A 24,961-nucleotide genomic window follows, 5' to 3' on the forward strand; every position below is an offset into this window, starting at 1 on the left:
CTTTAATAAATTATATTTTTATAAAAATATGCTCCTCATTGTTAAATCTTTAATAAATTATATTTTTATAAAAATATGCTCCTCATTGTTAAATCTTTAATAAATTATATTTTTATAAAAACATGCTCCTCATTGTTAAATCTTTAATAAATTATATTTTTATAAAAACATGCTCCTCATTGTTAAATCTTTAATAAATTATATTTTTATAAAAACATGCTCCTCATTTATATATATTATTCCTTAATTGGAATATTTTATTTTGAGATGAGCATTTTTATGTTAATTTTATTTTTATTTCGGACTATTAGTCTCATCTTTATTAGTTGTTGTTTGTTTGTTTTTTTATTGGTTCACAACGTTTCAGCCAACTTCCTCTGGCCTTCGTCAGGTGGTAACCGCGACGGATAGGAACTTCGAATCTCCTAACTGCATTCTCAGCCATCACTGCCATCCGTAGTTGTCGTCGTCTCACCACATTTTTGACCAATTACCTCTGGCACGCTTTGGGTGGGATTGAAACCGCTATCTTCAGACAATGTTCATCTGGAACTATAATTTATAATTATGGATTTATAAGATCAAAGAATCCAACCTTGATCGCCCTTCGGGGCCCGTGGCGCAGTTGATAGAGACGTTGAATCTCTACGGTTCCAGATGAACATTGTCTGAAGATAGCGGTTTCAATCCCACCCAAAGCGTGCCAGAGGTAATTGGTCAAAAATGTGGTGAGACGACGACAACTACGGATGGCAGTGATGGCTGAGAATGCAGTTAGGAGATTCGAAGTTCCTATCCGTCGCGGTTACCACCTGACGAAGGCCAGAGGAAGTTGGCTGAAACGTTGTGAACCAATAAAAAAACAAACAAACAACAACTAATAAAGATGAGACTAATAGTCCGAAATAAAAATAAAATTAACATAAAAATGCTCATCTCAAAATAAAATATTCCAATTAAGGAATAATATATATATATACCAATCGGTACGGACCCGACTATGGAAGATCAGATAATGAATAAATGTGGATTTATAAGATCAAAGAATCCAACCTTGATCGCCCTTCGGGGCCCGTGGCGCAGTTGATAGAGACGTTGAATCTCTACGGTTCCAGATGAACATTGTCTGAAGATAGCGGTTTCAATCCCACCCAAAGCGTGCCAGAGGTAATTGGTCAAAAATGTGGTGAGACGACGACAACTACGGATGGCAGTGATGGCTGAGAATGCAGTTAGGAGATTCGAAGTTCCTATCCGTCGCGGTTACCACCTGACGAAGGCCAGAGGAAGTTGGCTGAAACGTTGTGAACCAATAAAAAAACAAACAAACAACAACTAATAAAGATGAGACTAATAGTCCGAAATAAAAATAAAATTAACATAAAAATGCTCATCTCAAAATAAAATATTCCAATTAAGGAATAATATATATATATACCAATCGGTACGGACCCGACTATGGAAGATCAGATAATGAATAAATGTGGATTTATAAGATCAAAGAATCCAACCTTGATCGCCCTTCGGGGCCCGTGGCGCAGTTGATAGAGACGTTGAATCTCTACGGTTCCAGATGAACATTGTCTGAAGATAGCGGTTTCAATCCCACCCAAAGCGTGCCAGAGGTAATTGGTCAAAAATGTGGTGAGACGACGACAACTACGGATGGCAGTGATGGCTGAGAATGCAGTTAGGAGATTCGAAGTTCCTATCCGTCGCGGTTACCACCTGACGAAGGCCAGAGGAAGTTGGCTGAAACGTTGTGAACCAATAAAAAAACAAACAAACAACAACTAATAAAGATGAGACTAATAGTCCGAAATAAAAATAAAATTAACATGCTCCTCATTGTTAAATCTTTAATAAATTATATTTTTATGAAAATGCATTTGTTCGCTATTTTTGTATAAGCGTTAAATTTCAGCATGCCATTAATGATGGAAAGATGCCTGTAACAACACAATGAAGACAAGAAGCGACCCATGCACGCCGGTTATAGACGACATCTCGACCCGCCGTTTTTGTTGATGTTTCAAACATGTGCCTATTGTTTGGATAGCATTTATCCCCCTGGGGAGCTGGTTGCATTCCCAGGATGTTCCTCAACCAAGTAACTCTACCCGGGGAAGGGATAGAACCATAATATAACATTGCGACGATGGAACAGAGGTTGGAACTTGGCCAATGGTGTGGGACCTATTGGATTTTAGACCTTTTTTTTTTTTATATCTTACTAGAAATGAGAGATTAGTAATAGATGCACCAGCCCAGATGTGACACCAATACTCCATGCATGGACGAATTGTGGCTTTGTAAAGACATAGGATGCTCTCTGGTGTAAGTAATTTTCTTGCACATTAAAGGGAGCCCACCTTCTTTGCAACAGCCTTGGCAATGTCCTCAATGTATTTATTCCAATTTATTTTGCCTGTGTATGTTGAACTGAAGAATTTGAAAGATGGGCTCTCATATATATATATATATATATATATATATATATATATATATATATATATAGAGAGAGAGAGAGAGAGTATCAGTAAAATAAGAAAATGACAATATAAAAATATACACTAATGCATACATATTTATTCATTTATTCAATAAGGATGATACATCAATAAGGAGTGTAAGATAAGAAAAACTCTTTATACCATGGTATTTCAAAGCCTTATATATATATATATGTATGTGTGTGTGTGTTTACATAAATGTTATGTGGAGATATAACATTTTATGTATCAATTTTTAGTAATTACTTCAGCAGTGCTCAATACGTGGGTAGAACTAGGCAGTAAGTCTATACTTATGAAAATTTATGGCAATTAAGTTACACAAAATCTACATGGTATTTAGTCTGGCTAGCTAACCAAATTCATTTTATTCCTGCCTTTGAGTCAAAGTTTTCATTAGCCAAAGGTTTGGCTTATGTCTAATTCCTATTCTATTGTTCTGTTTTTCATCGGATGAAGCAGCTTTTTCTTTTGTCAGTGTTTTAAATTAATAGTTGGGCTTATCCTAACATGTGCTTGCTTGGAGTACATTTATTTTAAGTAATAGTTTGTTTTCATTTTTCTTACATATTATCTTAAGTAAAATTTATTTTGTGTACACAGGAATATATAGAGAATCTTTCAGTCTAATTCAGGAATTTTTGTGGAATTTTTAGCAGTACCTTTTATTTAATCCACAGAATAGCATGCTCTCATTCTATCAGCCATGACTGAGCAGAAGTCTTAAATAATTCACAATTAGTATCGCCCGCACTGAGGAATGAACCTTCAACCTCCTGAAGAGAACTGAATTTTACTTAGCACTTTATCCATTGCGCCATAGGTCTTTGAATAATCAAAATCATCTAAATTATCAGTCCTAATCTAAAAAAAATTCATAAACACTGAAAATCTTGATATGATATTTGCATATTTTTGAGATGAGGCTTGTTAATTATTTTTTGTAATTTTGGGGCTATAGTTCTCAACTTAGTTGTTTTTTTTCCAAAATAGCACCAAGTCTGTTTCTTTTTTTAATAAATCAGGGTCCATTTCAGATTTTTGATGCGATGTTTGTATATTTTTGAGATGAGGCTTGAGAATTAGTTTTTATATTGTTTCAACTATAGTTCTCATCTTGATTGTTTTTTTTTCCACAACGTTTTAGCATTCACACTGGGTTTTATTAGTGAATGGTGAAAAGGTTACATCAGCCAAAATGTGGAAAAAGCAACCAAGATGAGAACTATAGTCAAAATAATACAAAAAATAATTCTCGAGCCTCATCTCAAAAATTTACAAACGTCATATCAAAAAACCGGAATGAACCCTGGTTTATTAAAAAAGAAACAGACTTGCTGCTATTTTTCACTGTTTATCGATGACATCCAGTGTGAATGCACCTGAAAACAGTTGGAAGTTATATCAGCTGAAACGTTGTAGAAAAAAAAAAACAACCAAGATGAGAACTATAGTCCAAACAATCTAAATAATATAAAAAATAATTAACAAGCCTCATCTCAAAAATATTCACCGATAATATCCCGTGTGAATGCACCTGAAGACGGTTGGAGGTTATATCGGCCGAAACGTTGTGGAAAAAAACGTAACCAAGATAAGAACAATGGTCCAAAAAATCCAAATAATAGTAATAATCTTATTTTCTTTTTATCAGAGAACAAGATTTTCTGCAGATTTATTTTTTGTGTTGTTTGTTATTTTTAGTCTTTTTGTCTGAAAATCAGGTGAAAATTATCCGGAGGAAACGACATGTCCTTTCTTGTTTCCTCGTAATTCTATTGTTAATAATAAAAAATTAAAAAAAACAATGACGGTCATCACTTGGGATGTTTCAAACCTTTTTCGCTATTTTTAGCTCAACAAGTTTGTGAGCAGTATGAAATAAAAAAAAAAAAAAAACATTATTTCAACACCTAACACTTACCTCTATGAGCAAAACTTCGAAACTCTGTGTGAAAAGAAAAAAAAAAAAAGAAAAAAAAGGGAACCCTTAAGCAAAGCGTAATTTAGAATGGAACAGATGTTGTAATCGATAATGATGTAACAGAATCATAAAAGATGATTTCTCTTAAACCATATCCGAGTTGTCCAGGGTGGAACGATAAAAATGTCGCCCTAAAGAGGACACTTACAGCTTTATTGTAAAACTGTTATCAAAAAATCAATTCAGATTTTATTAAAAAATCAATTCAGATTTTATTAAAAAATCAATTCAGTGAACTTGATTATGCAGTAGAGCTGACATCTATTCAATGTAGCTGTCTTCAGCCGCAATCAATACCTCAATACGGGCCCAGAAATTGACAGCATGCCTTTTCCATAAGTACTGGCGGGAGCTCGGCGAATACTCGACGGATGGCGTCGATCAGGCTGGCTTTGGTGTTGTGGGAGGTCATGTTGGTGATGTTTTCGACTTATGACCAAACGAAGTAGTCCAGCGAGTTCAGGTCAGTGGAGGAGAGAGGGTCAGTAAGAGAAGCGTACAAAGTCGTAGCACTCCTTCTAAAGCCAAGCCTGGGTTTCTTTAGACTTGTGGGCCAATACTGAGTCCTGCTGTCACACCCAGGGTCTGCCAGCGGCAACCTGATTGTACCAGGGGATCATCATACTCTTTAGCACATCCAGGTACACTTTGGTGTTGACTTTTAAGCCGACTTCAAAGATATGAGGTGACATGATGTGGCCCTCACTTGAAACCACACCAAAACCATAAACGTGGCCGGAAACTTTGTTCTCATCACTTTGGTCGTGTCTCTGTTATTCGTGACAATCCAGCGATGCAGTTTGAGGGTGCTAGCAATGGTCCTGTTGTCATAACTTTGATCCATAGAGAGCATGAGTTGTACACTGACGCATCTCGGATCTCGTTCGTTGAACATTGTAGGCTTCTATCGCTCTTGGGATTTGTACACAACTGGTCAACTAGTAGATGGTCTGCAACAAAAAAGGAAAACCCGTTTTTATGAAATGGAAATGGAATCATATTGTCTTTTCAAGGGCGACAATTCTATCATTCCACCCTGTACCACTACTAGCCAACAGATAATACACTCTTCTACTTCTGACAATAAAAATGTATCAAATTTGCCTCATGTGCAAGTTTAGAAACCTGTATTCAACCTCTTTCCTGTCTGGCTTTCAAGGCCAGTGTCCATCTTAGCCTGTTTTTTTTGTTGTTGTTTCTTTCTTTCTTATGATAATGAGATTCGTTTCAACAGTTAACACGTTGACTCTTCATAATATGATTCATAGCATTTTATTCATTTTATTTTCAAAGCTTATTTATGGCCGACTGTCCTTCTAAGAGTTGAACTTTTGATTTTTTAGTAATTATCTAATTTATGTCTTGCTATTACATATTATATAGCAGTATTATTGGGTATACCAAACCAAATTACAAAATAATTATTTCAAAACTTTTAATGTACTTACTTAGATCTTTGCAAAAGATAAAGACACCAAATTTATTTTGGTAGCTTAATTATCCACTGAATTATGGTCGTTTAAAGTTTGTTGAAAATAGGAAAATTTACCATCTTGTATTATTATTGATCCATAAACCGATTTTTAGTGTGTCTAACTAAAAATGTAGACTTGAAATAGATGAACAATTCTTACAAATTTATATCATCATATGATAAATAAAAATGTAATGGAAACAATTATTAAATCAAACTCACCTAAACATTAGTCAAAATTCTATTACTCCAAAAAAAGGGGACAAAAGTGATATGTAAGCTCAGTTTTGACTTCATATAAGATTCATTTCAACAGTTAACACATTGACTCTTCATAATATGATTCAGAGCACATTAGCAATCAAACTAGATTTTTCTTTTAATAGAAAATCACTGAAAAAAATATCAGAATTTAACCGTATAAAAACAGTCTGAAGTGAGAATGTTAGCTTTCTCTAAACAAATTAATCCGAATGCATTTTGGTTTCTTAAACAAGTTACTCATCTTGTTAATTATTAAACAAAAAAAAAAATTAAAATTACTTTGTGACTTCTTTGAAATTTGAAAATATTGAAACTGCCAAATAAAAAATAATAGCTTTAAAATTGTTCAGCTTTGATTTCATATAAGATTCATTTCAGCAGTTAACACATTGACTCTTCATAATATGATCCATAGCACAGTAGCAATCAATCTAGATTTTTCTTTTAACAGTAAATCACTGAAAAAAAAAAACTAGATTTTTATTATGTAAAAATAAACAGGTACACAATTTGATAATTGAGCAAATATTTCATTTACTAAAATTTTTAACTTGGATTATTTATTTCTCCATCTATAATATAAATCTCACCTATCTATTTAAATGTATGTATGTATGTATGTATGTTTGTATGTCTGCTAAAGCTTTCGACAGAGGCGACGGATTTTCACGGGATCGGTATTATTTTGAAGCTCGACTCTTTGGATGATAAATATAAAAAAATTGGCCAAAAACGTTAATTCCTTCACCCTCAACTGGGCACTTTTCTACAGGGAGAGGTGGCTTTTTTTGCTGATATTTTTTAAAGTCATCCCCTCTTTTCGATGGTCTGGCCTTAATTTAAATCTACGTCACTTCCGGTTTGGCGATGGGCGCAACAGCAAAGACGTCAGTTTTTTAAAAAAAAATTTTAACATTCTTTGCCTCTTTCGCGGTACGGGTCCGAGCCTGTTTGCTTACTACCATTCTTCTTTTTTTTTTTTTTGCTCAACACACACTTCCAAACACCCGGGCAACGCCGGGTACTTAGGCTAGTATGATATAAATAAAATATACAATATGAAACATTAGGCACAAGGCTATCAAAACTGTGGTAAAAATTAGGGTCGTTACCCATCCTTTATCTTCTATAAGATAGTTTACTATGTTACTCTTGGATAGAATAATTTTAATCGCTTGAATACCACATTTACCCTAGATGCAATCCTACTTAAAAATGTCCCCAACGTGATGAAATCAAGTACTACACTTTTATGAGGTGGGTGTTCAAACCAATTCCTATATTTTATTAGTAAGCAACTAAAATGGTCGCACGAAAGATAAAATCAAACCTTTTTTATAACAACAATAAAACTGAGTCAGTTTTAAAAAGAAAAAGGCAGAGTTGGACTGATAGCGTCATCAGGATATCAAGTTGTTTTTATTCATCAATCTCAATGCCTGAGCAGTTCAATTAGTCCATTTCTATCATATTTCTGTATTCATAGATTATGAAAAGATATAAATATATCGTTGGTGGAAAGGTAATTGAGTGCAACTTGATATGTTGTGGTACTTATAAACAATATATATATATATATATATAATATATATATATATATATATATTTATATATATATATATATATATATATATATATATATATATATATATATAAACTAGCAGAAGTACCCGTCGTTGACTGGGTTCAAAAACAGCCTACAGAAAATGGACCGTGATTGATGAAAGTATGATAGGTTATGTAAAGGAGGAGGTTATAAAGAGATAGGTTTTGATACTCAAAAATTTTACCCTAAGCAAAATATGATGAAAGTAAAGATAATTTTCGCGAAAATATATTTTTTTATATCAACTTCGTTTCCATTCGTAGCCAAGTTCAACTATTGTGTGAGTTAGTTGAAGGCTTCACAGCCCGCATGCTGAATGAATAGTTTTTTTCATCCTGGGTCTGGTTTCCCCATGTTGCAACTGGGCATCGACTATGCAGAAAGACTAACGTTACGTTTTTTTTTTTTTGTGTGTGTGTTAGCAGTTATGAAAGGTGTGATTTGGTTGACGTGAGAGGAGGAGGTTTACGGAGATGAGACCATTGACTGCTCTTCAGTTTGTCCTCATCTTCAAATACCACTTGAAAATGTGTATTAAACTAGAGAAGGTGAAACTCTCGTTGGCAAATTTCAAAGAAAAGTGGGCGAAAGTTTTGCGTTTGTGCCAAGTGAATGGAGCTAATCTCGAGTGATATTTGGATGTGACATGTGGAGAATTTTAACGAGCCTATACGAACGTTGATATTGTATCGAACCGTTTAGGTTAGAATAGTTTAAAGTTAAGTATTTTTCTAAAATTTAACTTAGCTAGAGAATGCATGATGCCGTGAGTACGTCTTTTTTGTTTTTGTCTTTATCATCACCCTCGTTTTTTGTTTTTTTGTTCTCATTTTGGTTTGATAATCTCAATTCTCCTTCCCAATTAGATGACGGATTTGCTGTTTTGTCAGAGATGTAGCCTCACTTTTGAGGTATTTAAATAAAATTAGTTTTTGTGCCTACATCTTTTTTTGACAGGCAAAAGTGCTCATTTGCCACAATTTTCTAATGGGGAGGAGGGGATTCTTATGCTAACACACTATTATTCTGAATTTTTTAGATGAGGATTCATTGTTCGTATTATTTAAATTCATCAGACTATTGTTCTCATCTTCAGGTGTATCTTGTCAAACTCAGGAATGTTTCTGTTGAACTCAGGAATTTGAACGGAATTTCGAACGGAACCCTTTATTTACTTCACAGGGGTAACATGTTCTTGTTCCATGACTGGATAGCGGTCCTAAGTAATTTGCAATTGCATTCCGTCCAAATTGAACAAGATACACTTGAAGAACGTCAGAGATTACATCGAGGGAAACGTTATGAAAATCACGCTCGAGATGAGAACAGTAGTCTGAAGAATCCAAATAATACACATACTATTATTCATTTGTTTTTCTTTATATAAATTTTTTGTTGCCAACTTTCCACATCATGTACATATTGCTAACTCGTGTTTTTAAGTAGGTTATTCATGGAGCAAGAAAGGAATTCGAAAGGTAAACAATCCAAAGAAAGAAGCTATTAAAGTAAGAAATCTTCCGGCATCTAAGGAACTCTAAATTGAAGGGGTGGGATTTCGTATCCAGTTGGTGGTTGGGTCAGGGGTACTTACGTTGAGGGGGGTGCAACTGCAAATGTTCATCAGAGCACATTCTGTGGAAGTTCTTGTACATCAAGCACAGGAATGCAACACTGTGGCAATTAGTGCAATTATGGCTGAAGCTTGGTACACAGTGTAGGACCAATTAGATTAAGACGGGTCAGAACATGCTCGGAAACTACATTTATGAAATTTGGAGTCGAGGATTGATAATTCTTATTATTTGGAGTATTCAGACTACTATATTCATCTTGAATGTTTTTCACACAACGTTTCAGTCGATGTAACCTCCGACCTTCTTCAAGTGTCTTGTCGAACTCGGGGAATATTTCTGTCGCAAGGGCCCCTTGGTATAGTGGAAATTCAGTTGTAGGTAACACTCTTCTGAAGGTTGGAGGTTCAATCCTCAATGCAAGCGACATTCAAAATACAACTGAAATTACTCAGGACTTCTATCTAGTCATGGCTGACGGAACGAGAATGTGCTACTCCTGTGGATTAAATAAAGAGTTCCGTTCAAAATTCTGTGCAGAAAGATTCCTGCATTTGACAGGATACAGTTGAAGAAAGTCAGAGGTTACATTGGCCGAAACGTTGTGCAAATCACACTCAAGATGAGAACTGGAGTCTGAATTCCATATATACTTGTGTATAAGTGGATCGTTTTTCACTTTTTGTTCTTGTTTTTCCTTTTCTCTCCCCTCCCTCCCTTTTTTCTTTTTTTTACTTTTTTATATCTCTTCTTGGAGTGATTAAAAAAGAAAGAAAAAAAAAAGAGAAAACGAAAAACAGAAATAAAAAGTAAAAAAGAAAAAAAGGAAAAGCAGAAATAAAAAGTAAAAGAAAAACAAATAAAAAGTAAAAATAAGAAAAAGAAAAAAAAACAAAAGGAAAAACAGAAAGAAAAAGTAAAGAAAAAGAAAACAAAAGGAAAAACAGAAATAAAAAGTAGAAAAAAGAGAAAACAAAAGGAAAAACAGAAATAAAAAGTAGAAAAAAGAAAAAAGAGAAAACAAAAGGAAAAACAGAAATAAAAAGTAGAAAAAAAGAAAAAAGAGAAAACAAAAGGAAAAACAGAAATAAAAAGTAGAAAAAAGAAAAAAGAGAAAACAAAAGGAAAAACAGAAATAAAATGTAAAGAAAAAGAAAAAAAACAGAAATAAAACGTGAAAAAAAGATCGACTCATACACAATTATATACGGTAATGACAACAATGCATATGTTTGGTAAGGTTATTTATTGATGTTATTATTTAAAAAAAAAAAAAAAAATACTCTATGCATTTTCAGCTTACATTTTTAGTTAAGAGAAGAAAGTAAAACATTTGAGCCCTCCAGAGCACTGTTGAAAGCATCTCTTCAGCTTCATTTCACTTCGTTTTGAGATAAGTAATACTGCCTTTGTTTTTAATGGCCAATGTCAACTCTGATTTGAACAGAGGACTAATTTTATCTTGTTTGAAGTGTCGGAATTGGGTTGGGGGGGAAAACGGGTCAATTTTGATAAGCCGTTTGCGTCATAAATAGTCGCTATTATTGTTTGTATTGGTATTTATAAATGATTGTAGTCTTCATATTAATATACTGAGTCTCTTAGTAAAATGGGTAAAGACTAGTTTACACCTCCCCCCCCTCAGCTTTTGTGTTACCAGATCAGGCTGTCTTAAGATATCGGCTTCCTGACTTAAATGCACCAAACATTGATGTCATTGTCTCTTTTTCCTTTACCTTTTCAAAACTCAACCATGTTCTGTAAAATCAAAAAAAAAAAAAAAAAAAGAAAAGATTTTTCTCTGAAAAACAATGCAGTAATGTTGCCATGTTTGGGCAGGAATTGATCAGCATGACCTATCCTGCCTTGACAGTGTTCAAAACCGACTTCGTAATCTTGTGGGTGATGCCCTTTGTTATTTCCATGGCAAGTGCTCATCTGAGCTCCAATCTATAGTCCCCTACTGCCAAATTTAAAAAAAAAAGCACTCGACTAGCTAAACTACTATCAACAATTTCCTCGACTCTCTATCTCTGCTTAAAGCTAAATGCAGATTCCATGAACAAAGTTTTTTCCCTAGAACTGCCCGCCTGTAAAACACTGTTCCGCTGGCCTGCTTGCCGATCAACTACAGTATAGTAGCTTTGAAGTCCAATGTAAACAAGTTCTTGTTTAACCGTCTCCTTAATTAATAAAATTCTACCTAACTTACACCGTTAACGATTACTACACTACCACTTTATATCCATTAAGCCTTATCCTTGAGTAGTCTCCAGGCCTTGATAAGTGGTGACTGGTGACCCCCTTGTAAAAAAAAAAAAAAAAAAATCAGACTAAACACTATTAATAAATATTTGAAAATATAAACTTTAACCATAAAAATTTCTTTCTTTCGAAAATTATTGGATTTGGCATTAAATAGCCTGAAAAGGATTGATATGGCACAAAACAAACAAACCAAACACCCTTTATAAAAATACAATGGAATGAAAAATTATGCTCCATTGGTGTTCACACTTAATAAAGTTAGGTATGTTTAATGAATTTTGGAACACAGCTGTTCAGTAAAGGGTTCAAATCTGCGATATGTATAGTTTTTATTTATTTATTTATTTATTTTTATTCATCCTAAATACAGAATGCTGCCACTTGGACGTATGGTGCTAGTATATTCTGCCATTCCCACATATAGGGAGTTGAGCAACAAGATATCTGTTCACATTTCATTTAAATTCCTGCATGTTAAACACTCAAGGAAGCAGGAAAGAGGAAGGGAATTTCAAAATCTAGCAGTTTGAGGGAAAATACTATTAGAGTAGAAAGCTTTCTGGCATCGAGGTACCTCTACATTGAAGGGGTGGGATTTTGCTGTTGAGGAAAGTACATGTGGTATAACTACATCAGAGCACGTCGCATTAAAGTACTTGTAAAACAAGCTCAGGGACACAATATTGTCGTCGTACGGACACAGGTGAGAGCATGACTGATATATAGTTTAATTTACTCTACATGCAGAGGTGTTAGAAAGAGGGTTGTTGCTAAGCGTAATTTATTCAGATGTGGGCTATATTTAGTTTAATTCAGTTTTACACAGGTGTAAAAAAAGTAGTGGAATAAAAATTCAGAAGTGTTTGTGAAATTTTGACAAAAACTATTAGACATCAATTTTTAAATATTCTTTAAATTTCAGTTTCTTTTGAGTATGTCCTTCTAAAACCGGTTGAAATACTTTAGAGAAACTGAAATTCTGGGAATATTTATTAATTTGTTGTGGCATTGATCAAACCTGTGACTATGGTTCACATACAGTAGAACCCCAGGATACAGCATTAAAAATTAGTAACAAAATACAGTACAGTATATAATACACATGTATATAATCAAATAACATTATAAATAATAAATAAGTAAGGTAAGGCAAATACCCTAACCAGGGGCCGGAAAAACATATTCCACATCGTAATCTGAAGAAAAAAAAAATATATATCCTAGGGCCACCCCACCGCATCCCGGGATTTTACTGTATTCGTGAAGAGTGCAAAACTAGTTGGAATCAATTGAAACTGTGAGTTGAAATGCGAACACTTAGCGGTTTACTTGTTAATTCACTTGCAATTTATTGTTACCTGACACGGACTTCTATTGTTGTACCTAATGAAATAAATCTATTCTATATTTTATATGTGTATATTGTTTTCCATTCAACGAAACAACAGAATTGATGTTTAATACCTATTGTTAAAATTTCACGAAACTCGGAGGTATCTGAATTTTTACAGAAAGTCTGTTTCTCCTCCTTTGTATAGTTTTTATACAACAAAATTAAAGTAAATATAGCCCACATTTGGACCCTTTACATCAGGCAGTAGTGTTTGAAAATTCATAATTATCAGTAAATCAGCTTAGCGAGTTAATTACTTACATACAAATATATATGAATACCTACATACTTAACTTGATATAAACAGAGATGTGTGTGTGGGTGTGTGTGTGTGTATATATATATATATATATATAATAATCTCATTCAAATACAGTGGTGGTGTACGAGTCATCTTTTAAAAACCTTTTAAATCATTACATGGTTTCAACGCCCAAGCAAGACTACCGTGTTTGAATATATGGTTAATTGGCAGTTTTAGTCATTTAGAGCTGCTTTAAAGCTTCACTGCTCACTCATTTTTTGACCAAATTTCAATCAATTATTACAGTTTATAGATCACCTTCTCAGCTATATTGAGGAAAAAAAATGTTCAATTTTTGTTCGGTAAAACAAAAATTATGATGAATTTTCTGGTGTTAAAAATTGTAAAAATATGTAAGGCCATGAGCGATGCTTTTTATAACTGTCGCAAAAAAAGAAGTAACTTGTTAAACAGACAGAAAAGCATGAAAGGGAGATAATTGAGGTATTTTAGTGAAAGCAGACGAGTGCCATACCTTGTTATTGCATATGTGTTTATGGGTAAAAAAAAAAAAATTGAAATTAAACAAAGAACAAGTGAATTTATTGGAAACCTGGAAAAATCATGAATTACAATAGAAAAATACGAGCATGAAAAGTAATATGGTTAAGCTTAAACATGGAAAAGTAAAGGATTATTTAAAACTGGAAAAAAAGGACAAGATATTCTAGTAAAAAATATAAATTTATAACTTAAAATGTTGCAGCATTAAGAATTTTTTTTTAAATTCAATTTATAACATTATATAATCAATTTGTAATGCTGCAATATTTTAAGTTATAAATTTATTATATTTTTTACTAGAATATCTTGTCCTTTTCTTTTCCAGTTTTAACAACTAGTCCTTTACTTTTACATGGTTAAGCTTAACCATATTACTTTTCATGCTCGCATTTTTCTATTGTAATATATATATATATATATATATTTAGTAGAAATGGTAATTAATAAAAAGAAAGTGCTCAATACTGTGGTAGAGCAAATATGCGTTTTATGAGTTGTTGTCTCTCGTTGTTCTGTTTATTTTTCTATTCGCGAGCTCTGAACAGGAGAAACCCTCCCCTGTGTTTTGCTGTTAATTTGGAACCCAGGGACCTTACAAGCCATATCCCGGATTATTTTTATTATTATTATTATTTTTATTATCATTCTCACGCAGATGCTATTGTCGTCCCCAACAAAAGCCGAGTGTGACAAATATATATATATATATATATATATATATATATATATATATATATATATATATATATATGTTTTATTTTTTATTACCGTATCTTTCTGTTAAGTTACATTATTGTTTCAGCTACCCGGCCGTTTTTTTTTTTTTTTTTTGGCCGTCTGTAGCTTGCTCAGATTTTTACAGAACTGTAAACAATAATGTAAAAGTCTGAGGAAGCTACAGACGGCCAAAAAAATTTGTATACATATGTAAATCAACCTCACCGATAAATATCAGTTGCACTGACGGGTGTGTGCAACACCATCGACTCTGTACACTGAGGTTCATATCTACATAGTCTGTTGAGGTTTCTTTGTCAGTTGATGTCAGCTCATGTTGATTTGCTTATGTTCAACTTGAAACTGCCGCAACTCTAACTGTCATCAACTGTTGCAAACCGAAAACTGTCTGCAACTGCACCCAACTATCATAAACTGTTGTAAAACTCGCTGTCACACCTAAAACTAATTCTAATCCATTGTTCAGTCCTTTGTTTCAGTTAACTGTCACACCTTGATTAACAGTTCTATTTTAGGTTTCTTTTGTGCTCCTTTGTGAACAACTTCCTATGTATTGTTCTGCTGATAAACTTATTTCCTCTTTTTTTGTTATATATTTTTATTCGTTTTGTTAATACTTACGGAAGGTGTGGGGACGTCGATAATATCATATGTGCATATACTTGAAATAAATATAATATTCTTTTTTCCTTTTTTTAATAATATAGTGAATCAAATGAAGATAGGGCACCATTGTTGGAGCAGTTGCCACCAGAGTCAGAGACGGAGACTCTCCCAGAAGAGGCAGCAGACATCCTTAACCGAGCATCCAGTTTGGCTGCCTCGGGTGAGGATGATCTCCCCTTGGGAACCGATGGTAAGTCTTTTAAAGAAATCTAAATTTTTCATATTATTTGGATTCTTCTCATCTTGAGTGTTATTTTAACAGCGTTTCTGGTGATGTTTGTCAAACTCGGAAATCTGCACTGAGTTTGGAATGGAAACCGCTGTTTAATTTGTGGGGTGGGGGTAGCATGCTCTCATTCCATTGGCCATGACTGAGTAGAAATCCTAAGTAATATGCAAGGAGATTTTGAGTGTCGCCTGCACTGAGGACTGAACCTTCAGCCCCCAGAAACATGTAACTTTTACAACTGAATTTTACCAAATACTCTATCCACTGTGGCACAGAGTGGTTCAATGTTGTATACATACGTAAGCAACCTTAATTTATATTTGTATACATATGTAAATAAACCTTAATTTATATTTCTATACATATGTAAATAAACCTTAATTTATATTTCTATACATATGTAAATAAACCTTAATTTATATTTCTATACATATGTAAATCACCTTAATTTATATTTCTATACATATGTAAATCAACCTTAATTTATATTTGAATACATATGTAAATAAACCTTAATTTATATTTCTATACATATGTAAATCACTTTAATTTATATTTGTATACATATGTAAATCACTTTAATTAATATTTCTATACATATGTAAGCAACCTTAATTTATATTTCTATACATATGTAAATAAACCTTAATTTATATTTCTATACATATGTAAATAAACATTAATTTATATTTCTATACATATGTAAATCAACCTTAATTTATATTTGAATACATATGTAAATAAACCTTAATTTATATTTCTGTACATATGTAAATCAACCTTAATTTATATTTCTATACATATGTAAATCAACCTTAATTTATATTTGAATACATATGTAAATAAACCTTAATTTATATTTCTATACATATGTAAATCCACCTTAATTTATATTTGAATACATATGTAAATAAACCTTAATTTATATTTCTATACATATGTAAATAAACCTTAATTTATATTTCTATACATATGTAAATCACCTTAATTTATAATTCTATGCATATGTAAATCACCTTAATTTATATTTGTATGCATATGTAAATCACTTTAATTAATATTTCTATACATATGTAAATCACTTTAATTAATATTTCTATACATATGTAAATCAACCTTAATTAATATTTCTATACATATGTAAATAAACCTTAATTTATATTTCTACGCATATGTAAATCAACCTTAATTTATATTTCTATACATATGTAAATCAACCTTAATTTATATTTCTATGCATATGTAAATCACCTTAATTTATATTTGTATGCATATGTAAATAACTTTAATTAATATTTCTATACATATGTAAATTACTTTAATTAATATTTCTATACATATGTAAATCAACCTTAATTAATATTTGTATGCATATGTAAATCACTTTAATTAATATTTGTATGCATATGTAAATCACTTTAATTAATATTTTTATACGTATGTAAATAACTTTAATTTATATTTCTATACATATGTAAATCACTTTAATTAATATTTCTATGCATATGTAAATCACTTTATTAATATTTGTATACATATGTAAATCACCTTAATTTTTATTTCTATACATATGTAAATCAACCTTAATTTATATTTCTATACATATGTAAATCAACCTTAATTAATATCTGTATACATATGTAAATCACCTTGATTTTTATTTCTATACATATGTAAATCACTTTAATTCATATTTGTATGCATATGTAAATCAACCTAAATTAATATTTGTATACATATGTAAATAAACCTTAATTTATATTTCTATACATATGTAAATCACTTTAATTTATATTTCTATACATATGTAAATCACCTTAATTTTTATTTCTATACATATGTAAATCACCTTAATTTATATTTCTATACATATGTAAATAAACCTTGCTTAATATTTCTATACATATGTAAATCAACCTTTATATTATATTTCTATACATATTTAAATCACCTTAATTTGTATTTGTATGCATATGTAAATCAACCTAAATTAATATTTTATGCATATGTAAATCAACCTAAATTAATATTTTTATGCATATGTAAATCAACCTTAATTTATATTTGAATACATATGTAAATCATCTTAATTTATATTTCTATACATATGTAAATCACCTTAATTTATATTTCTATACATATGTAAATAAACCTTACTTAATATTTCTATACATATGTAAATCAACCTTAATTAATATTTGTATACATATGTAAATCACCTTGATTTTTATTTCTATACATATGTAAATCACTTTAATTCATATTTGTATGCATATGTAAATCAACCTAAATTAATATTTGTATACATATGTAAATCAACCTTAATTTATATTTCTATACATATGTAAATCACCTTAATTTGTATTTCTATACATATGTAAATCACCTTAATTTATATTTCTATACATATGTAAATCAACCTTACTTAATATTTATATACATATGTAAATCACCTTAATTTGTATTTGTATGCATATGTAAATCAACCTAAATTAATATTTTTATGCATATGTAAATCAACCTAAATTAATATTTTTATGCATATGTAAATCAACCTTAATTTATATTTCTATACATATGTAAATCACCTTAATTTATATTTCTATACATATGTAAATGACTTTAATTTATATTTCTATACATATGTAAATTACTTTAATTTATATTTCTATACATATGTAAATGACTTTAATTTATATTTGTATGCATATGTAAATCAACCTTAATTTATATTTGTATACATATGTAAATCACCTTAATTTATATTTCTATACATATGTAAATGACTTTAATTTATATTTCTATACATATGTAAATGACTTTAATTTATATTTCTATACATATGTAAATGACTTTAATTTATATTTTTATGCATATGTAAATCAACCTTAATTTATATTTGTATACATATGTAAATCACCTTAATTTATATTTCTATACATATGTAAATGACTTTAATTTAAATTTTTGTATACATATGTAAATCAACCTTAATTTATATTTCTATACATATGTAAATCACCTTAATTTATATTTCTGTACATATGTAAATCACCTTAATTTGTATTTCTATACATATGTAAATCAACCTTAATTTATATTTCTATACATATGTAAATCAACCTTAATTTATATTTCTATACATATGTAAATCAACCTTAATTTATATTTCTATACATATGTAAATCACTTTAATTTATATTATTTATATAATAAATATTATTTGATCAATGTCTGATTAATATAATATTATTATTATATAATATATATTATGTGATCGATATTTGATTAATATAATAATAAACAAGTTCTTGATGAATGCCCCCCTAAGTAATCCAATTTACAAAATTTCCACTACTTACGCTATAATCCGATTAACTAATGTATACTCATTAACCCTTAAATGTGTGTATGTTTGTTTGTTTTTTGTGTATGTCCGAGAAAGGCTTTTTTCCGAGAAGCGATCGGTCGGCTTACTTCTTCTCAAAACTTTTTATATCACATCTAAATGGTAATATCTACGAGTTAACAAATGGGGGTCGCCTGTCTATTTAATTTGCTCGACTTTGAAAAGATAAATATTCAACATTTTTTTATCGCCGCATGGGCATTAAGCTTTTTCGTATAATAAAAGCGAAACTAATTCTGGCGGAGTTTTTCCGGAAACGTCTGAAAGCAATCAGCTTTGATCAATGTGGAGTCTCTCCTTATATCAGACAATTGCTATTCAATTTGAACAATCCCCTTTTTATGGGGAGCTGGTTTTCCCCACAACATCTCGGGGAAACAAAAAATATATAAAAAAAAAAGCTGCCCCCACAGTAAATAAAATACTGCCCTGCAGCCCAATTTAACCTCATTAAGTCATTAAGTACGGGCACCTGCTAATTCCTTAATACTTAGATAAATTCAAATATGTTTCCGTTACTATTTTGTGGTGGCCCAATGGTTAATGTCGCACGTTTATTTTTCACACTTTAATTTCCAACTTCGACTCGCTCAACGGTTCGGGTTCGATCCTTCATACTTACCTACCAAAACATTTTTTTTATTTTACCCCCCCCTCCCCGACACAAACACTTGGGTGTTTTGATTTACCTAAAGCTACACACACTTTCAAACACCTGGGCAACGCCGGGTACCCCCCTCCCCGCTAGTATATATATAAAAGGTATTCTCTTACAAAAATTCATTTTTATGCTGAAAATGGACGTTCACACACTTTTGTTCCAGTATTATTTCTATGAACACTATTTATTCAATGCAAATCTACATTTGAGAACTAACCTCATTTGCATATTGCATTAAAGAAAATCTATTTTAGCTCCACGTTGTTAATTGTTTATTGTAAAAGAATTGTTTTAATTGTTCTATTTAGAAATATTATTTAAAGTTGATCTTTTTTTTTTTTAATTTAGTTTATATTCAATTTAATTTATTTTCAGTTATTATTACCGATACGAGTTGCCTTTAAAAACGAAGAGTTATTTCCCCTTTAAACTATTAGAGTTATTTGCCCTTTAATTTACCTAAACTGAAATATCAATGACAAATAACACCCTACCTGAGAATTCTACCTTCAAACTCCTCGGCCTTACATTTGCGGGCAATATGAACTAGGACAAATACATAGAGGACATTGCAAAGGCTGCTGCAAAGATGACTCACACCTGAGAGTATCTTGTACCTCTGCAAGGCCACCATTCGGCCATGCATGGAGTATTGTTGCCACATCTGGGCTGGTTCATCTACCACTAGCTTCTCCCTCTTAGATAGGGTCCAAAAAAAAAGAATTATCAATCTAATCTGTCCCACTTTATCAACTAAGCTTCAGCCCCTGTCCCATCACCACAATGTTGCATCACTGTGCCTGTTTTACAAATATTTTAATGGAATGTGTGCTGATGAACTTGTTGCACTTGTGTCACCCTCGACGTGCATATCCCCATCAAACCCACTTAGTAATATGATCTCACCCCTTCACTGTTAAGGTCCCTAAGTGCCAAAAAGCCTTCTATTCTAATAGTTTCTTCCCTTGAACAGCTAGACTTTGGAATTCCATTCCTGCTACCTGCTTCCCTGGCTGTACTGATATGCAGAAGTTTAAATGTGATGTAAACCAAGATCTTGTTAATCTTTCTTAGTCCCAAATAGTAGCCCCTTACCTCCAAGTGACGATATGTCTTGTTAGGGGTGAGTGTGTGTAAAAAACAAAATGGATGTGTTTCATGCTTCAATGAATCCAACGTGTGGCCCACTTTTAGGAAAATCGTAACAAGTTAAGATACTCGGTGTATCTTAAATAGTATGTGACCAAACCCTCCACCTGCCAATATGTTTCAGCCTGGCAACGCCGGGTATATGCAGTTAATGTTAAATAAGTCTACAATGATTCAGCGCAACAAATCATTACCTTCGGACTTTGATAAGAGTAATCCTAAATTTTGTTGGTCAAACACAGACAAGACCGAAGTTATAATTATATTGCAACTGAAGACAGATGTTCTCCAACAAATCCAATTAAATATTTGTGCCATGTAAAGAATTTAAAAAAAAACAAGCAAAAAAAAAAATGTATATAGACAGGCGGCAAAAAGAAAGTCCACACTTGTATTTTTTTCAAAAACTGCAAATTTCAGCAAAATTTAATGTAACTGTTTAAACAAATTATAGCTCATTTGATTTGCCTTTTATTTTTCTATAATTTTACCTGTTCATATTTGACTTTTTACCATGAATTCTTCATAAGTTTTGGTTTAAGTTTCGATTATAGCTGACGGAACTCAAGTTATATATATATATATATATAATTTAAAGGAGATTAGAACAATAGTCTAAAGAGCTGAGTGTATTTTAATGTAATAGTGAAATTATTAGTTTAATTAAAATACAGGAAAGAAAAAGTGCTCGTTGTAATTTAGATATATAATAAGCTCGATAGGTAAATATCCTAGAGCTAATTTAATATTTAGTAATGTGATTGATAATTTAAAATTTAAAAATCAAATTATAATTAAATTAAAAATCCGTTTCATAAGAAGGAACAACAACAAAATCAATTATTTGTATGATCGTTTCAGAAAACAGTGTTTTTATTGTGGTAGACATCAAGTTACGGACAATAATTATTACATATAGTTTTTTAATAAACAAGGTTTCCTCGTCAGCAAATTGTGAAGGGTTTTTATTAAATTTAAAAGACACCATAAATAAACCTAGCATTAAAATTAAGGTAGATGTACGCGGAAAAAATTAAAATAAAGCTCTGGATTTAAAATTGATAAGAAAATTAATATGGGTTAGAGATAGAAAAGAAATAGAGTAAAATATAAATTTGAATTTAAATTATAAATTTGGTTTAAGTACAATATTATACATACACACATACATACATGCATATATATGAAAAAAAATAGACACATATATACATATACATAGATATACAGGTATATACATAAAAATATAGGTACAAAAATTTACCTTTTAATTTTTTGCCTTTTGAAATCAGGAACTATGGTTAAAGTACTCATATAGATGTTTGCTATATCTTTTCACTTTATTGAATGATGAATTTTCAAAAGGGACTCCTGTGCAATAAATTATTTCCGTTATCATACTTTTGATTTAAAGACGCCACGTTTTATAATTCGAAAGAAATTGTGAGTTAATGTTATTTGTATGATTATATAATGCAAGGGGATAATTAGTCATATTTTCTTTAATTAAAGGGTGCAAGGGGGATAATTAGTCTAACTTAATTTATTAAAAAAAAAAAAATTGTAATCTATTTTCACAAATAAGTAATTTTTAATGATTTAAGGTGGTTTATATTTATTAAATTTAAATCATTAAAAATTACTTATTAGTAAAAATAGATTACAATTTTTTTTTTTTTTTAATTATTGTCCGTAACTTGATGTCTACCACAATAAAAACACTGTTTTCCGAAACGATCGTACAAATAATTGATTTTGTTGTTGTTCCTTCTTATGAAATGGATTTTTAATTTAATTATAATTTGATTTTTAAATTTTAAATTATCAATCACATTACTAAATATTATATATATATATATATATATATATATATATATATATATATATATATATATATATATATATCTTCATAAGTTTTGGTTTCAGTTTCAAGCTGATGCACCCAAGTCTAATGGATATTTGTTTTTATTTTTAAAATCACAACTTTATAAAATATAAAAATCGATATAAAATTGACTCTGTGGTAATATATACAAAATCTGCAAGAATTAAAATATATTTAAGCGTATTTTACGACCGGACTATGCCGGGCGTCCCTGCTAGGTTAGATAAATAATTTTGCAGTTTTAACAAAAGAGCTACAATAATATCAGGGCGAATCTATTTATGCTGAACATACATAGAATGTCAACATCAATATATTACATATGAAAGAGTCCACTGTGGAATTTCCACAGGTCCCACTAGTATATATATATATATATATATATATATATATATATATATATATATATATATATATATATATAATTGTTGGATTTATAATTCAGCTATTTTATTTAGCTGGGATTGTTTTATATAAAAAAATATTTCCTCTCAACGATATTTTATAAGCCTGTAAACCACAAGATCTGTGGTTTAACTCATCTCATTGTTTGGAGATATATATATATATATATATATATATATATATATATATATATATAGTTACATACCAAGAAAACTGAGCTATTAAACCTGACATATTGATATGGAACAAGAGGGAGAAGTAGCAACCCTAGTTTAAGTAAGCGCCCCTAATGATGCTAGGTTAAATAGAGCTGGGAGGGAGCAAATAACAAAATTTCAACGTGATATGTACAACATAAAAAAAAAACTGGAATCTGAGCAAAATCTTCATTTCAATAATTATAGGAGATAATTATATGAAATAGAATAAAACAAAAAAGAAACTACCGGTCGAATATTTCCAGTGAGAAAAATATATGAGAGAGACAAACAATTACACTAATAGGGACAGTTAGAATCTTAAAAGGATCTCTCGGTTGAACTCTATGAAATACTGGGTTAATGCCTAGCATCCACAGTCTTGTGTCATAACAGATAGTGAGATTCCTAAATTCAATAGAAAAATTCCCCTTGATTTGAACCCCTTATATCTACTAGCTGTGTTCCAAAATTCATAATGATCAGTTAATTAGTTTAGGAGTGAATGCTCTACATACAAATGTATAAATATATAAACTTATCTAACTTTATAAAGATACTAGAAGATCATCCGGTGTTGCCCGGTATTAAACATAACGTTAAATTCCTTTAAAAAAAAAGTAAAAAAAAACAAAAAAAAAAAAACGAAAAGAAATTAGAATTTATTATTATGTTTTTTTCTTCATCATTCCAATGATTATAGGATTGTTTTTTTCTAAACAGTTTACTTCTTGGAAGTAAAAAAAAATATATTCAAGCTGAGATCGAAACCAAAGCCTAAAGACAGCGTGTCAAGTACGATAACCACAAGACCAGCTTGCCATGATCTTTAAAAAGTGTTTTCAAACCTCGTGAAACAGTTGGCAAACAGATAAAAATCCGATGCCCCCCCCCCCAAGTACTAATTTTTCATTTTTGATTCCTTAGCAACACTTTTTTCTGGATGAAAACCGATTAAAAAATTTTTTTCTATATGCCTGAATACCTTGTATACCAAATTTCAAGTCTGTAGCTCAAAAATTTGTTCAGTGTATAGGTTGAGAAGTGTTTGCACACACACATATTCTCACTTTTATTTATATATAGAACTAATAGAATATCAATTCTAGCAGGGGTTAGGGTTAGTGGGGGTATAGCAATAGTTTTAAATTTTAATATTTTAATTTTTTTTTTTTTAGCGTTATTGTACAACTTTTGTGGCACGCACACTTTTAAATGGTAAAGTTTGCCAAAGAAATAATCTTTTAACGTTAATTACCCTGTCGTTAGAATACATATTTAATAATTTTAGAGATGATGAAGCACATGTATTATTGACGCTCGTGCATCTCTCCTTTTAAAAATGCATTACTTAATATAATTCAAAATTTGGTGTAGAACAATTCTTTTCTCTATAATTTTTTTTTTATTTAACCTAATTTAAAATTTTCTTGAAGACGAGTTTGAGTGGACACAACCCTTAAATGATAAAGTTTAAAAAAATATATATATAGTGTTATATTTATAAAAGATTCTGTCCCATCGACGAAATGTTGCATCCCTCTGCCTGTTTTACAAGTATTGTAATAGTTGATGCTCCAAACTACAAGCCCTTGTACCCCCCTTGAAGTAAATACTCACAATAAACCCAACAAGCAGCAAAATCCCACCCCCCTACACAGTAGAGATCTCTAGATGTAAGAAAGCCTTCAACTCTAATAGTTTCTTACCCAGAGCTGTTAGATTTTGGAACTCTCTTCCA

At 30.9% G+C, this 24,961-nt stretch overlaps 1 protein-coding gene across 9 annotated transcripts in view; it reads left to right on the forward strand.

Moving 5' to 3' along the window:
- The window catches only part of LOC145247308 (uncharacterized), a 537,232-nt gene that overhangs the window by 296,021 nt on the left and 216,250 nt on the right, over positions 1–24,961 (forward strand). For all 9 annotated transcript variants that reach the window (XM_080108929.1, XM_080108932.1, XM_080108933.1 and 6 more), the window contains one exon: positions 15,330–15,478. In XM_080108929.1, coding sequence (XP_079965055.1) covers positions 15,330–15,478 — 149 coding nt within the window. The remainder of the gene's footprint in view (positions 1–15,329; positions 15,479–24,961) is intronic.

This window comes from Euprymna scolopes, chromosome 25 (genome assembly GCF_053919585.1).
Source record: "Euprymna scolopes isolate OS-2025 chromosome 25, ASM5391958v1, whole genome shotgun sequence".
Taxonomy (NCBI): Eukaryota; Metazoa; Mollusca; class Cephalopoda; order Sepiida; family Sepiolidae; genus Euprymna; species Euprymna scolopes.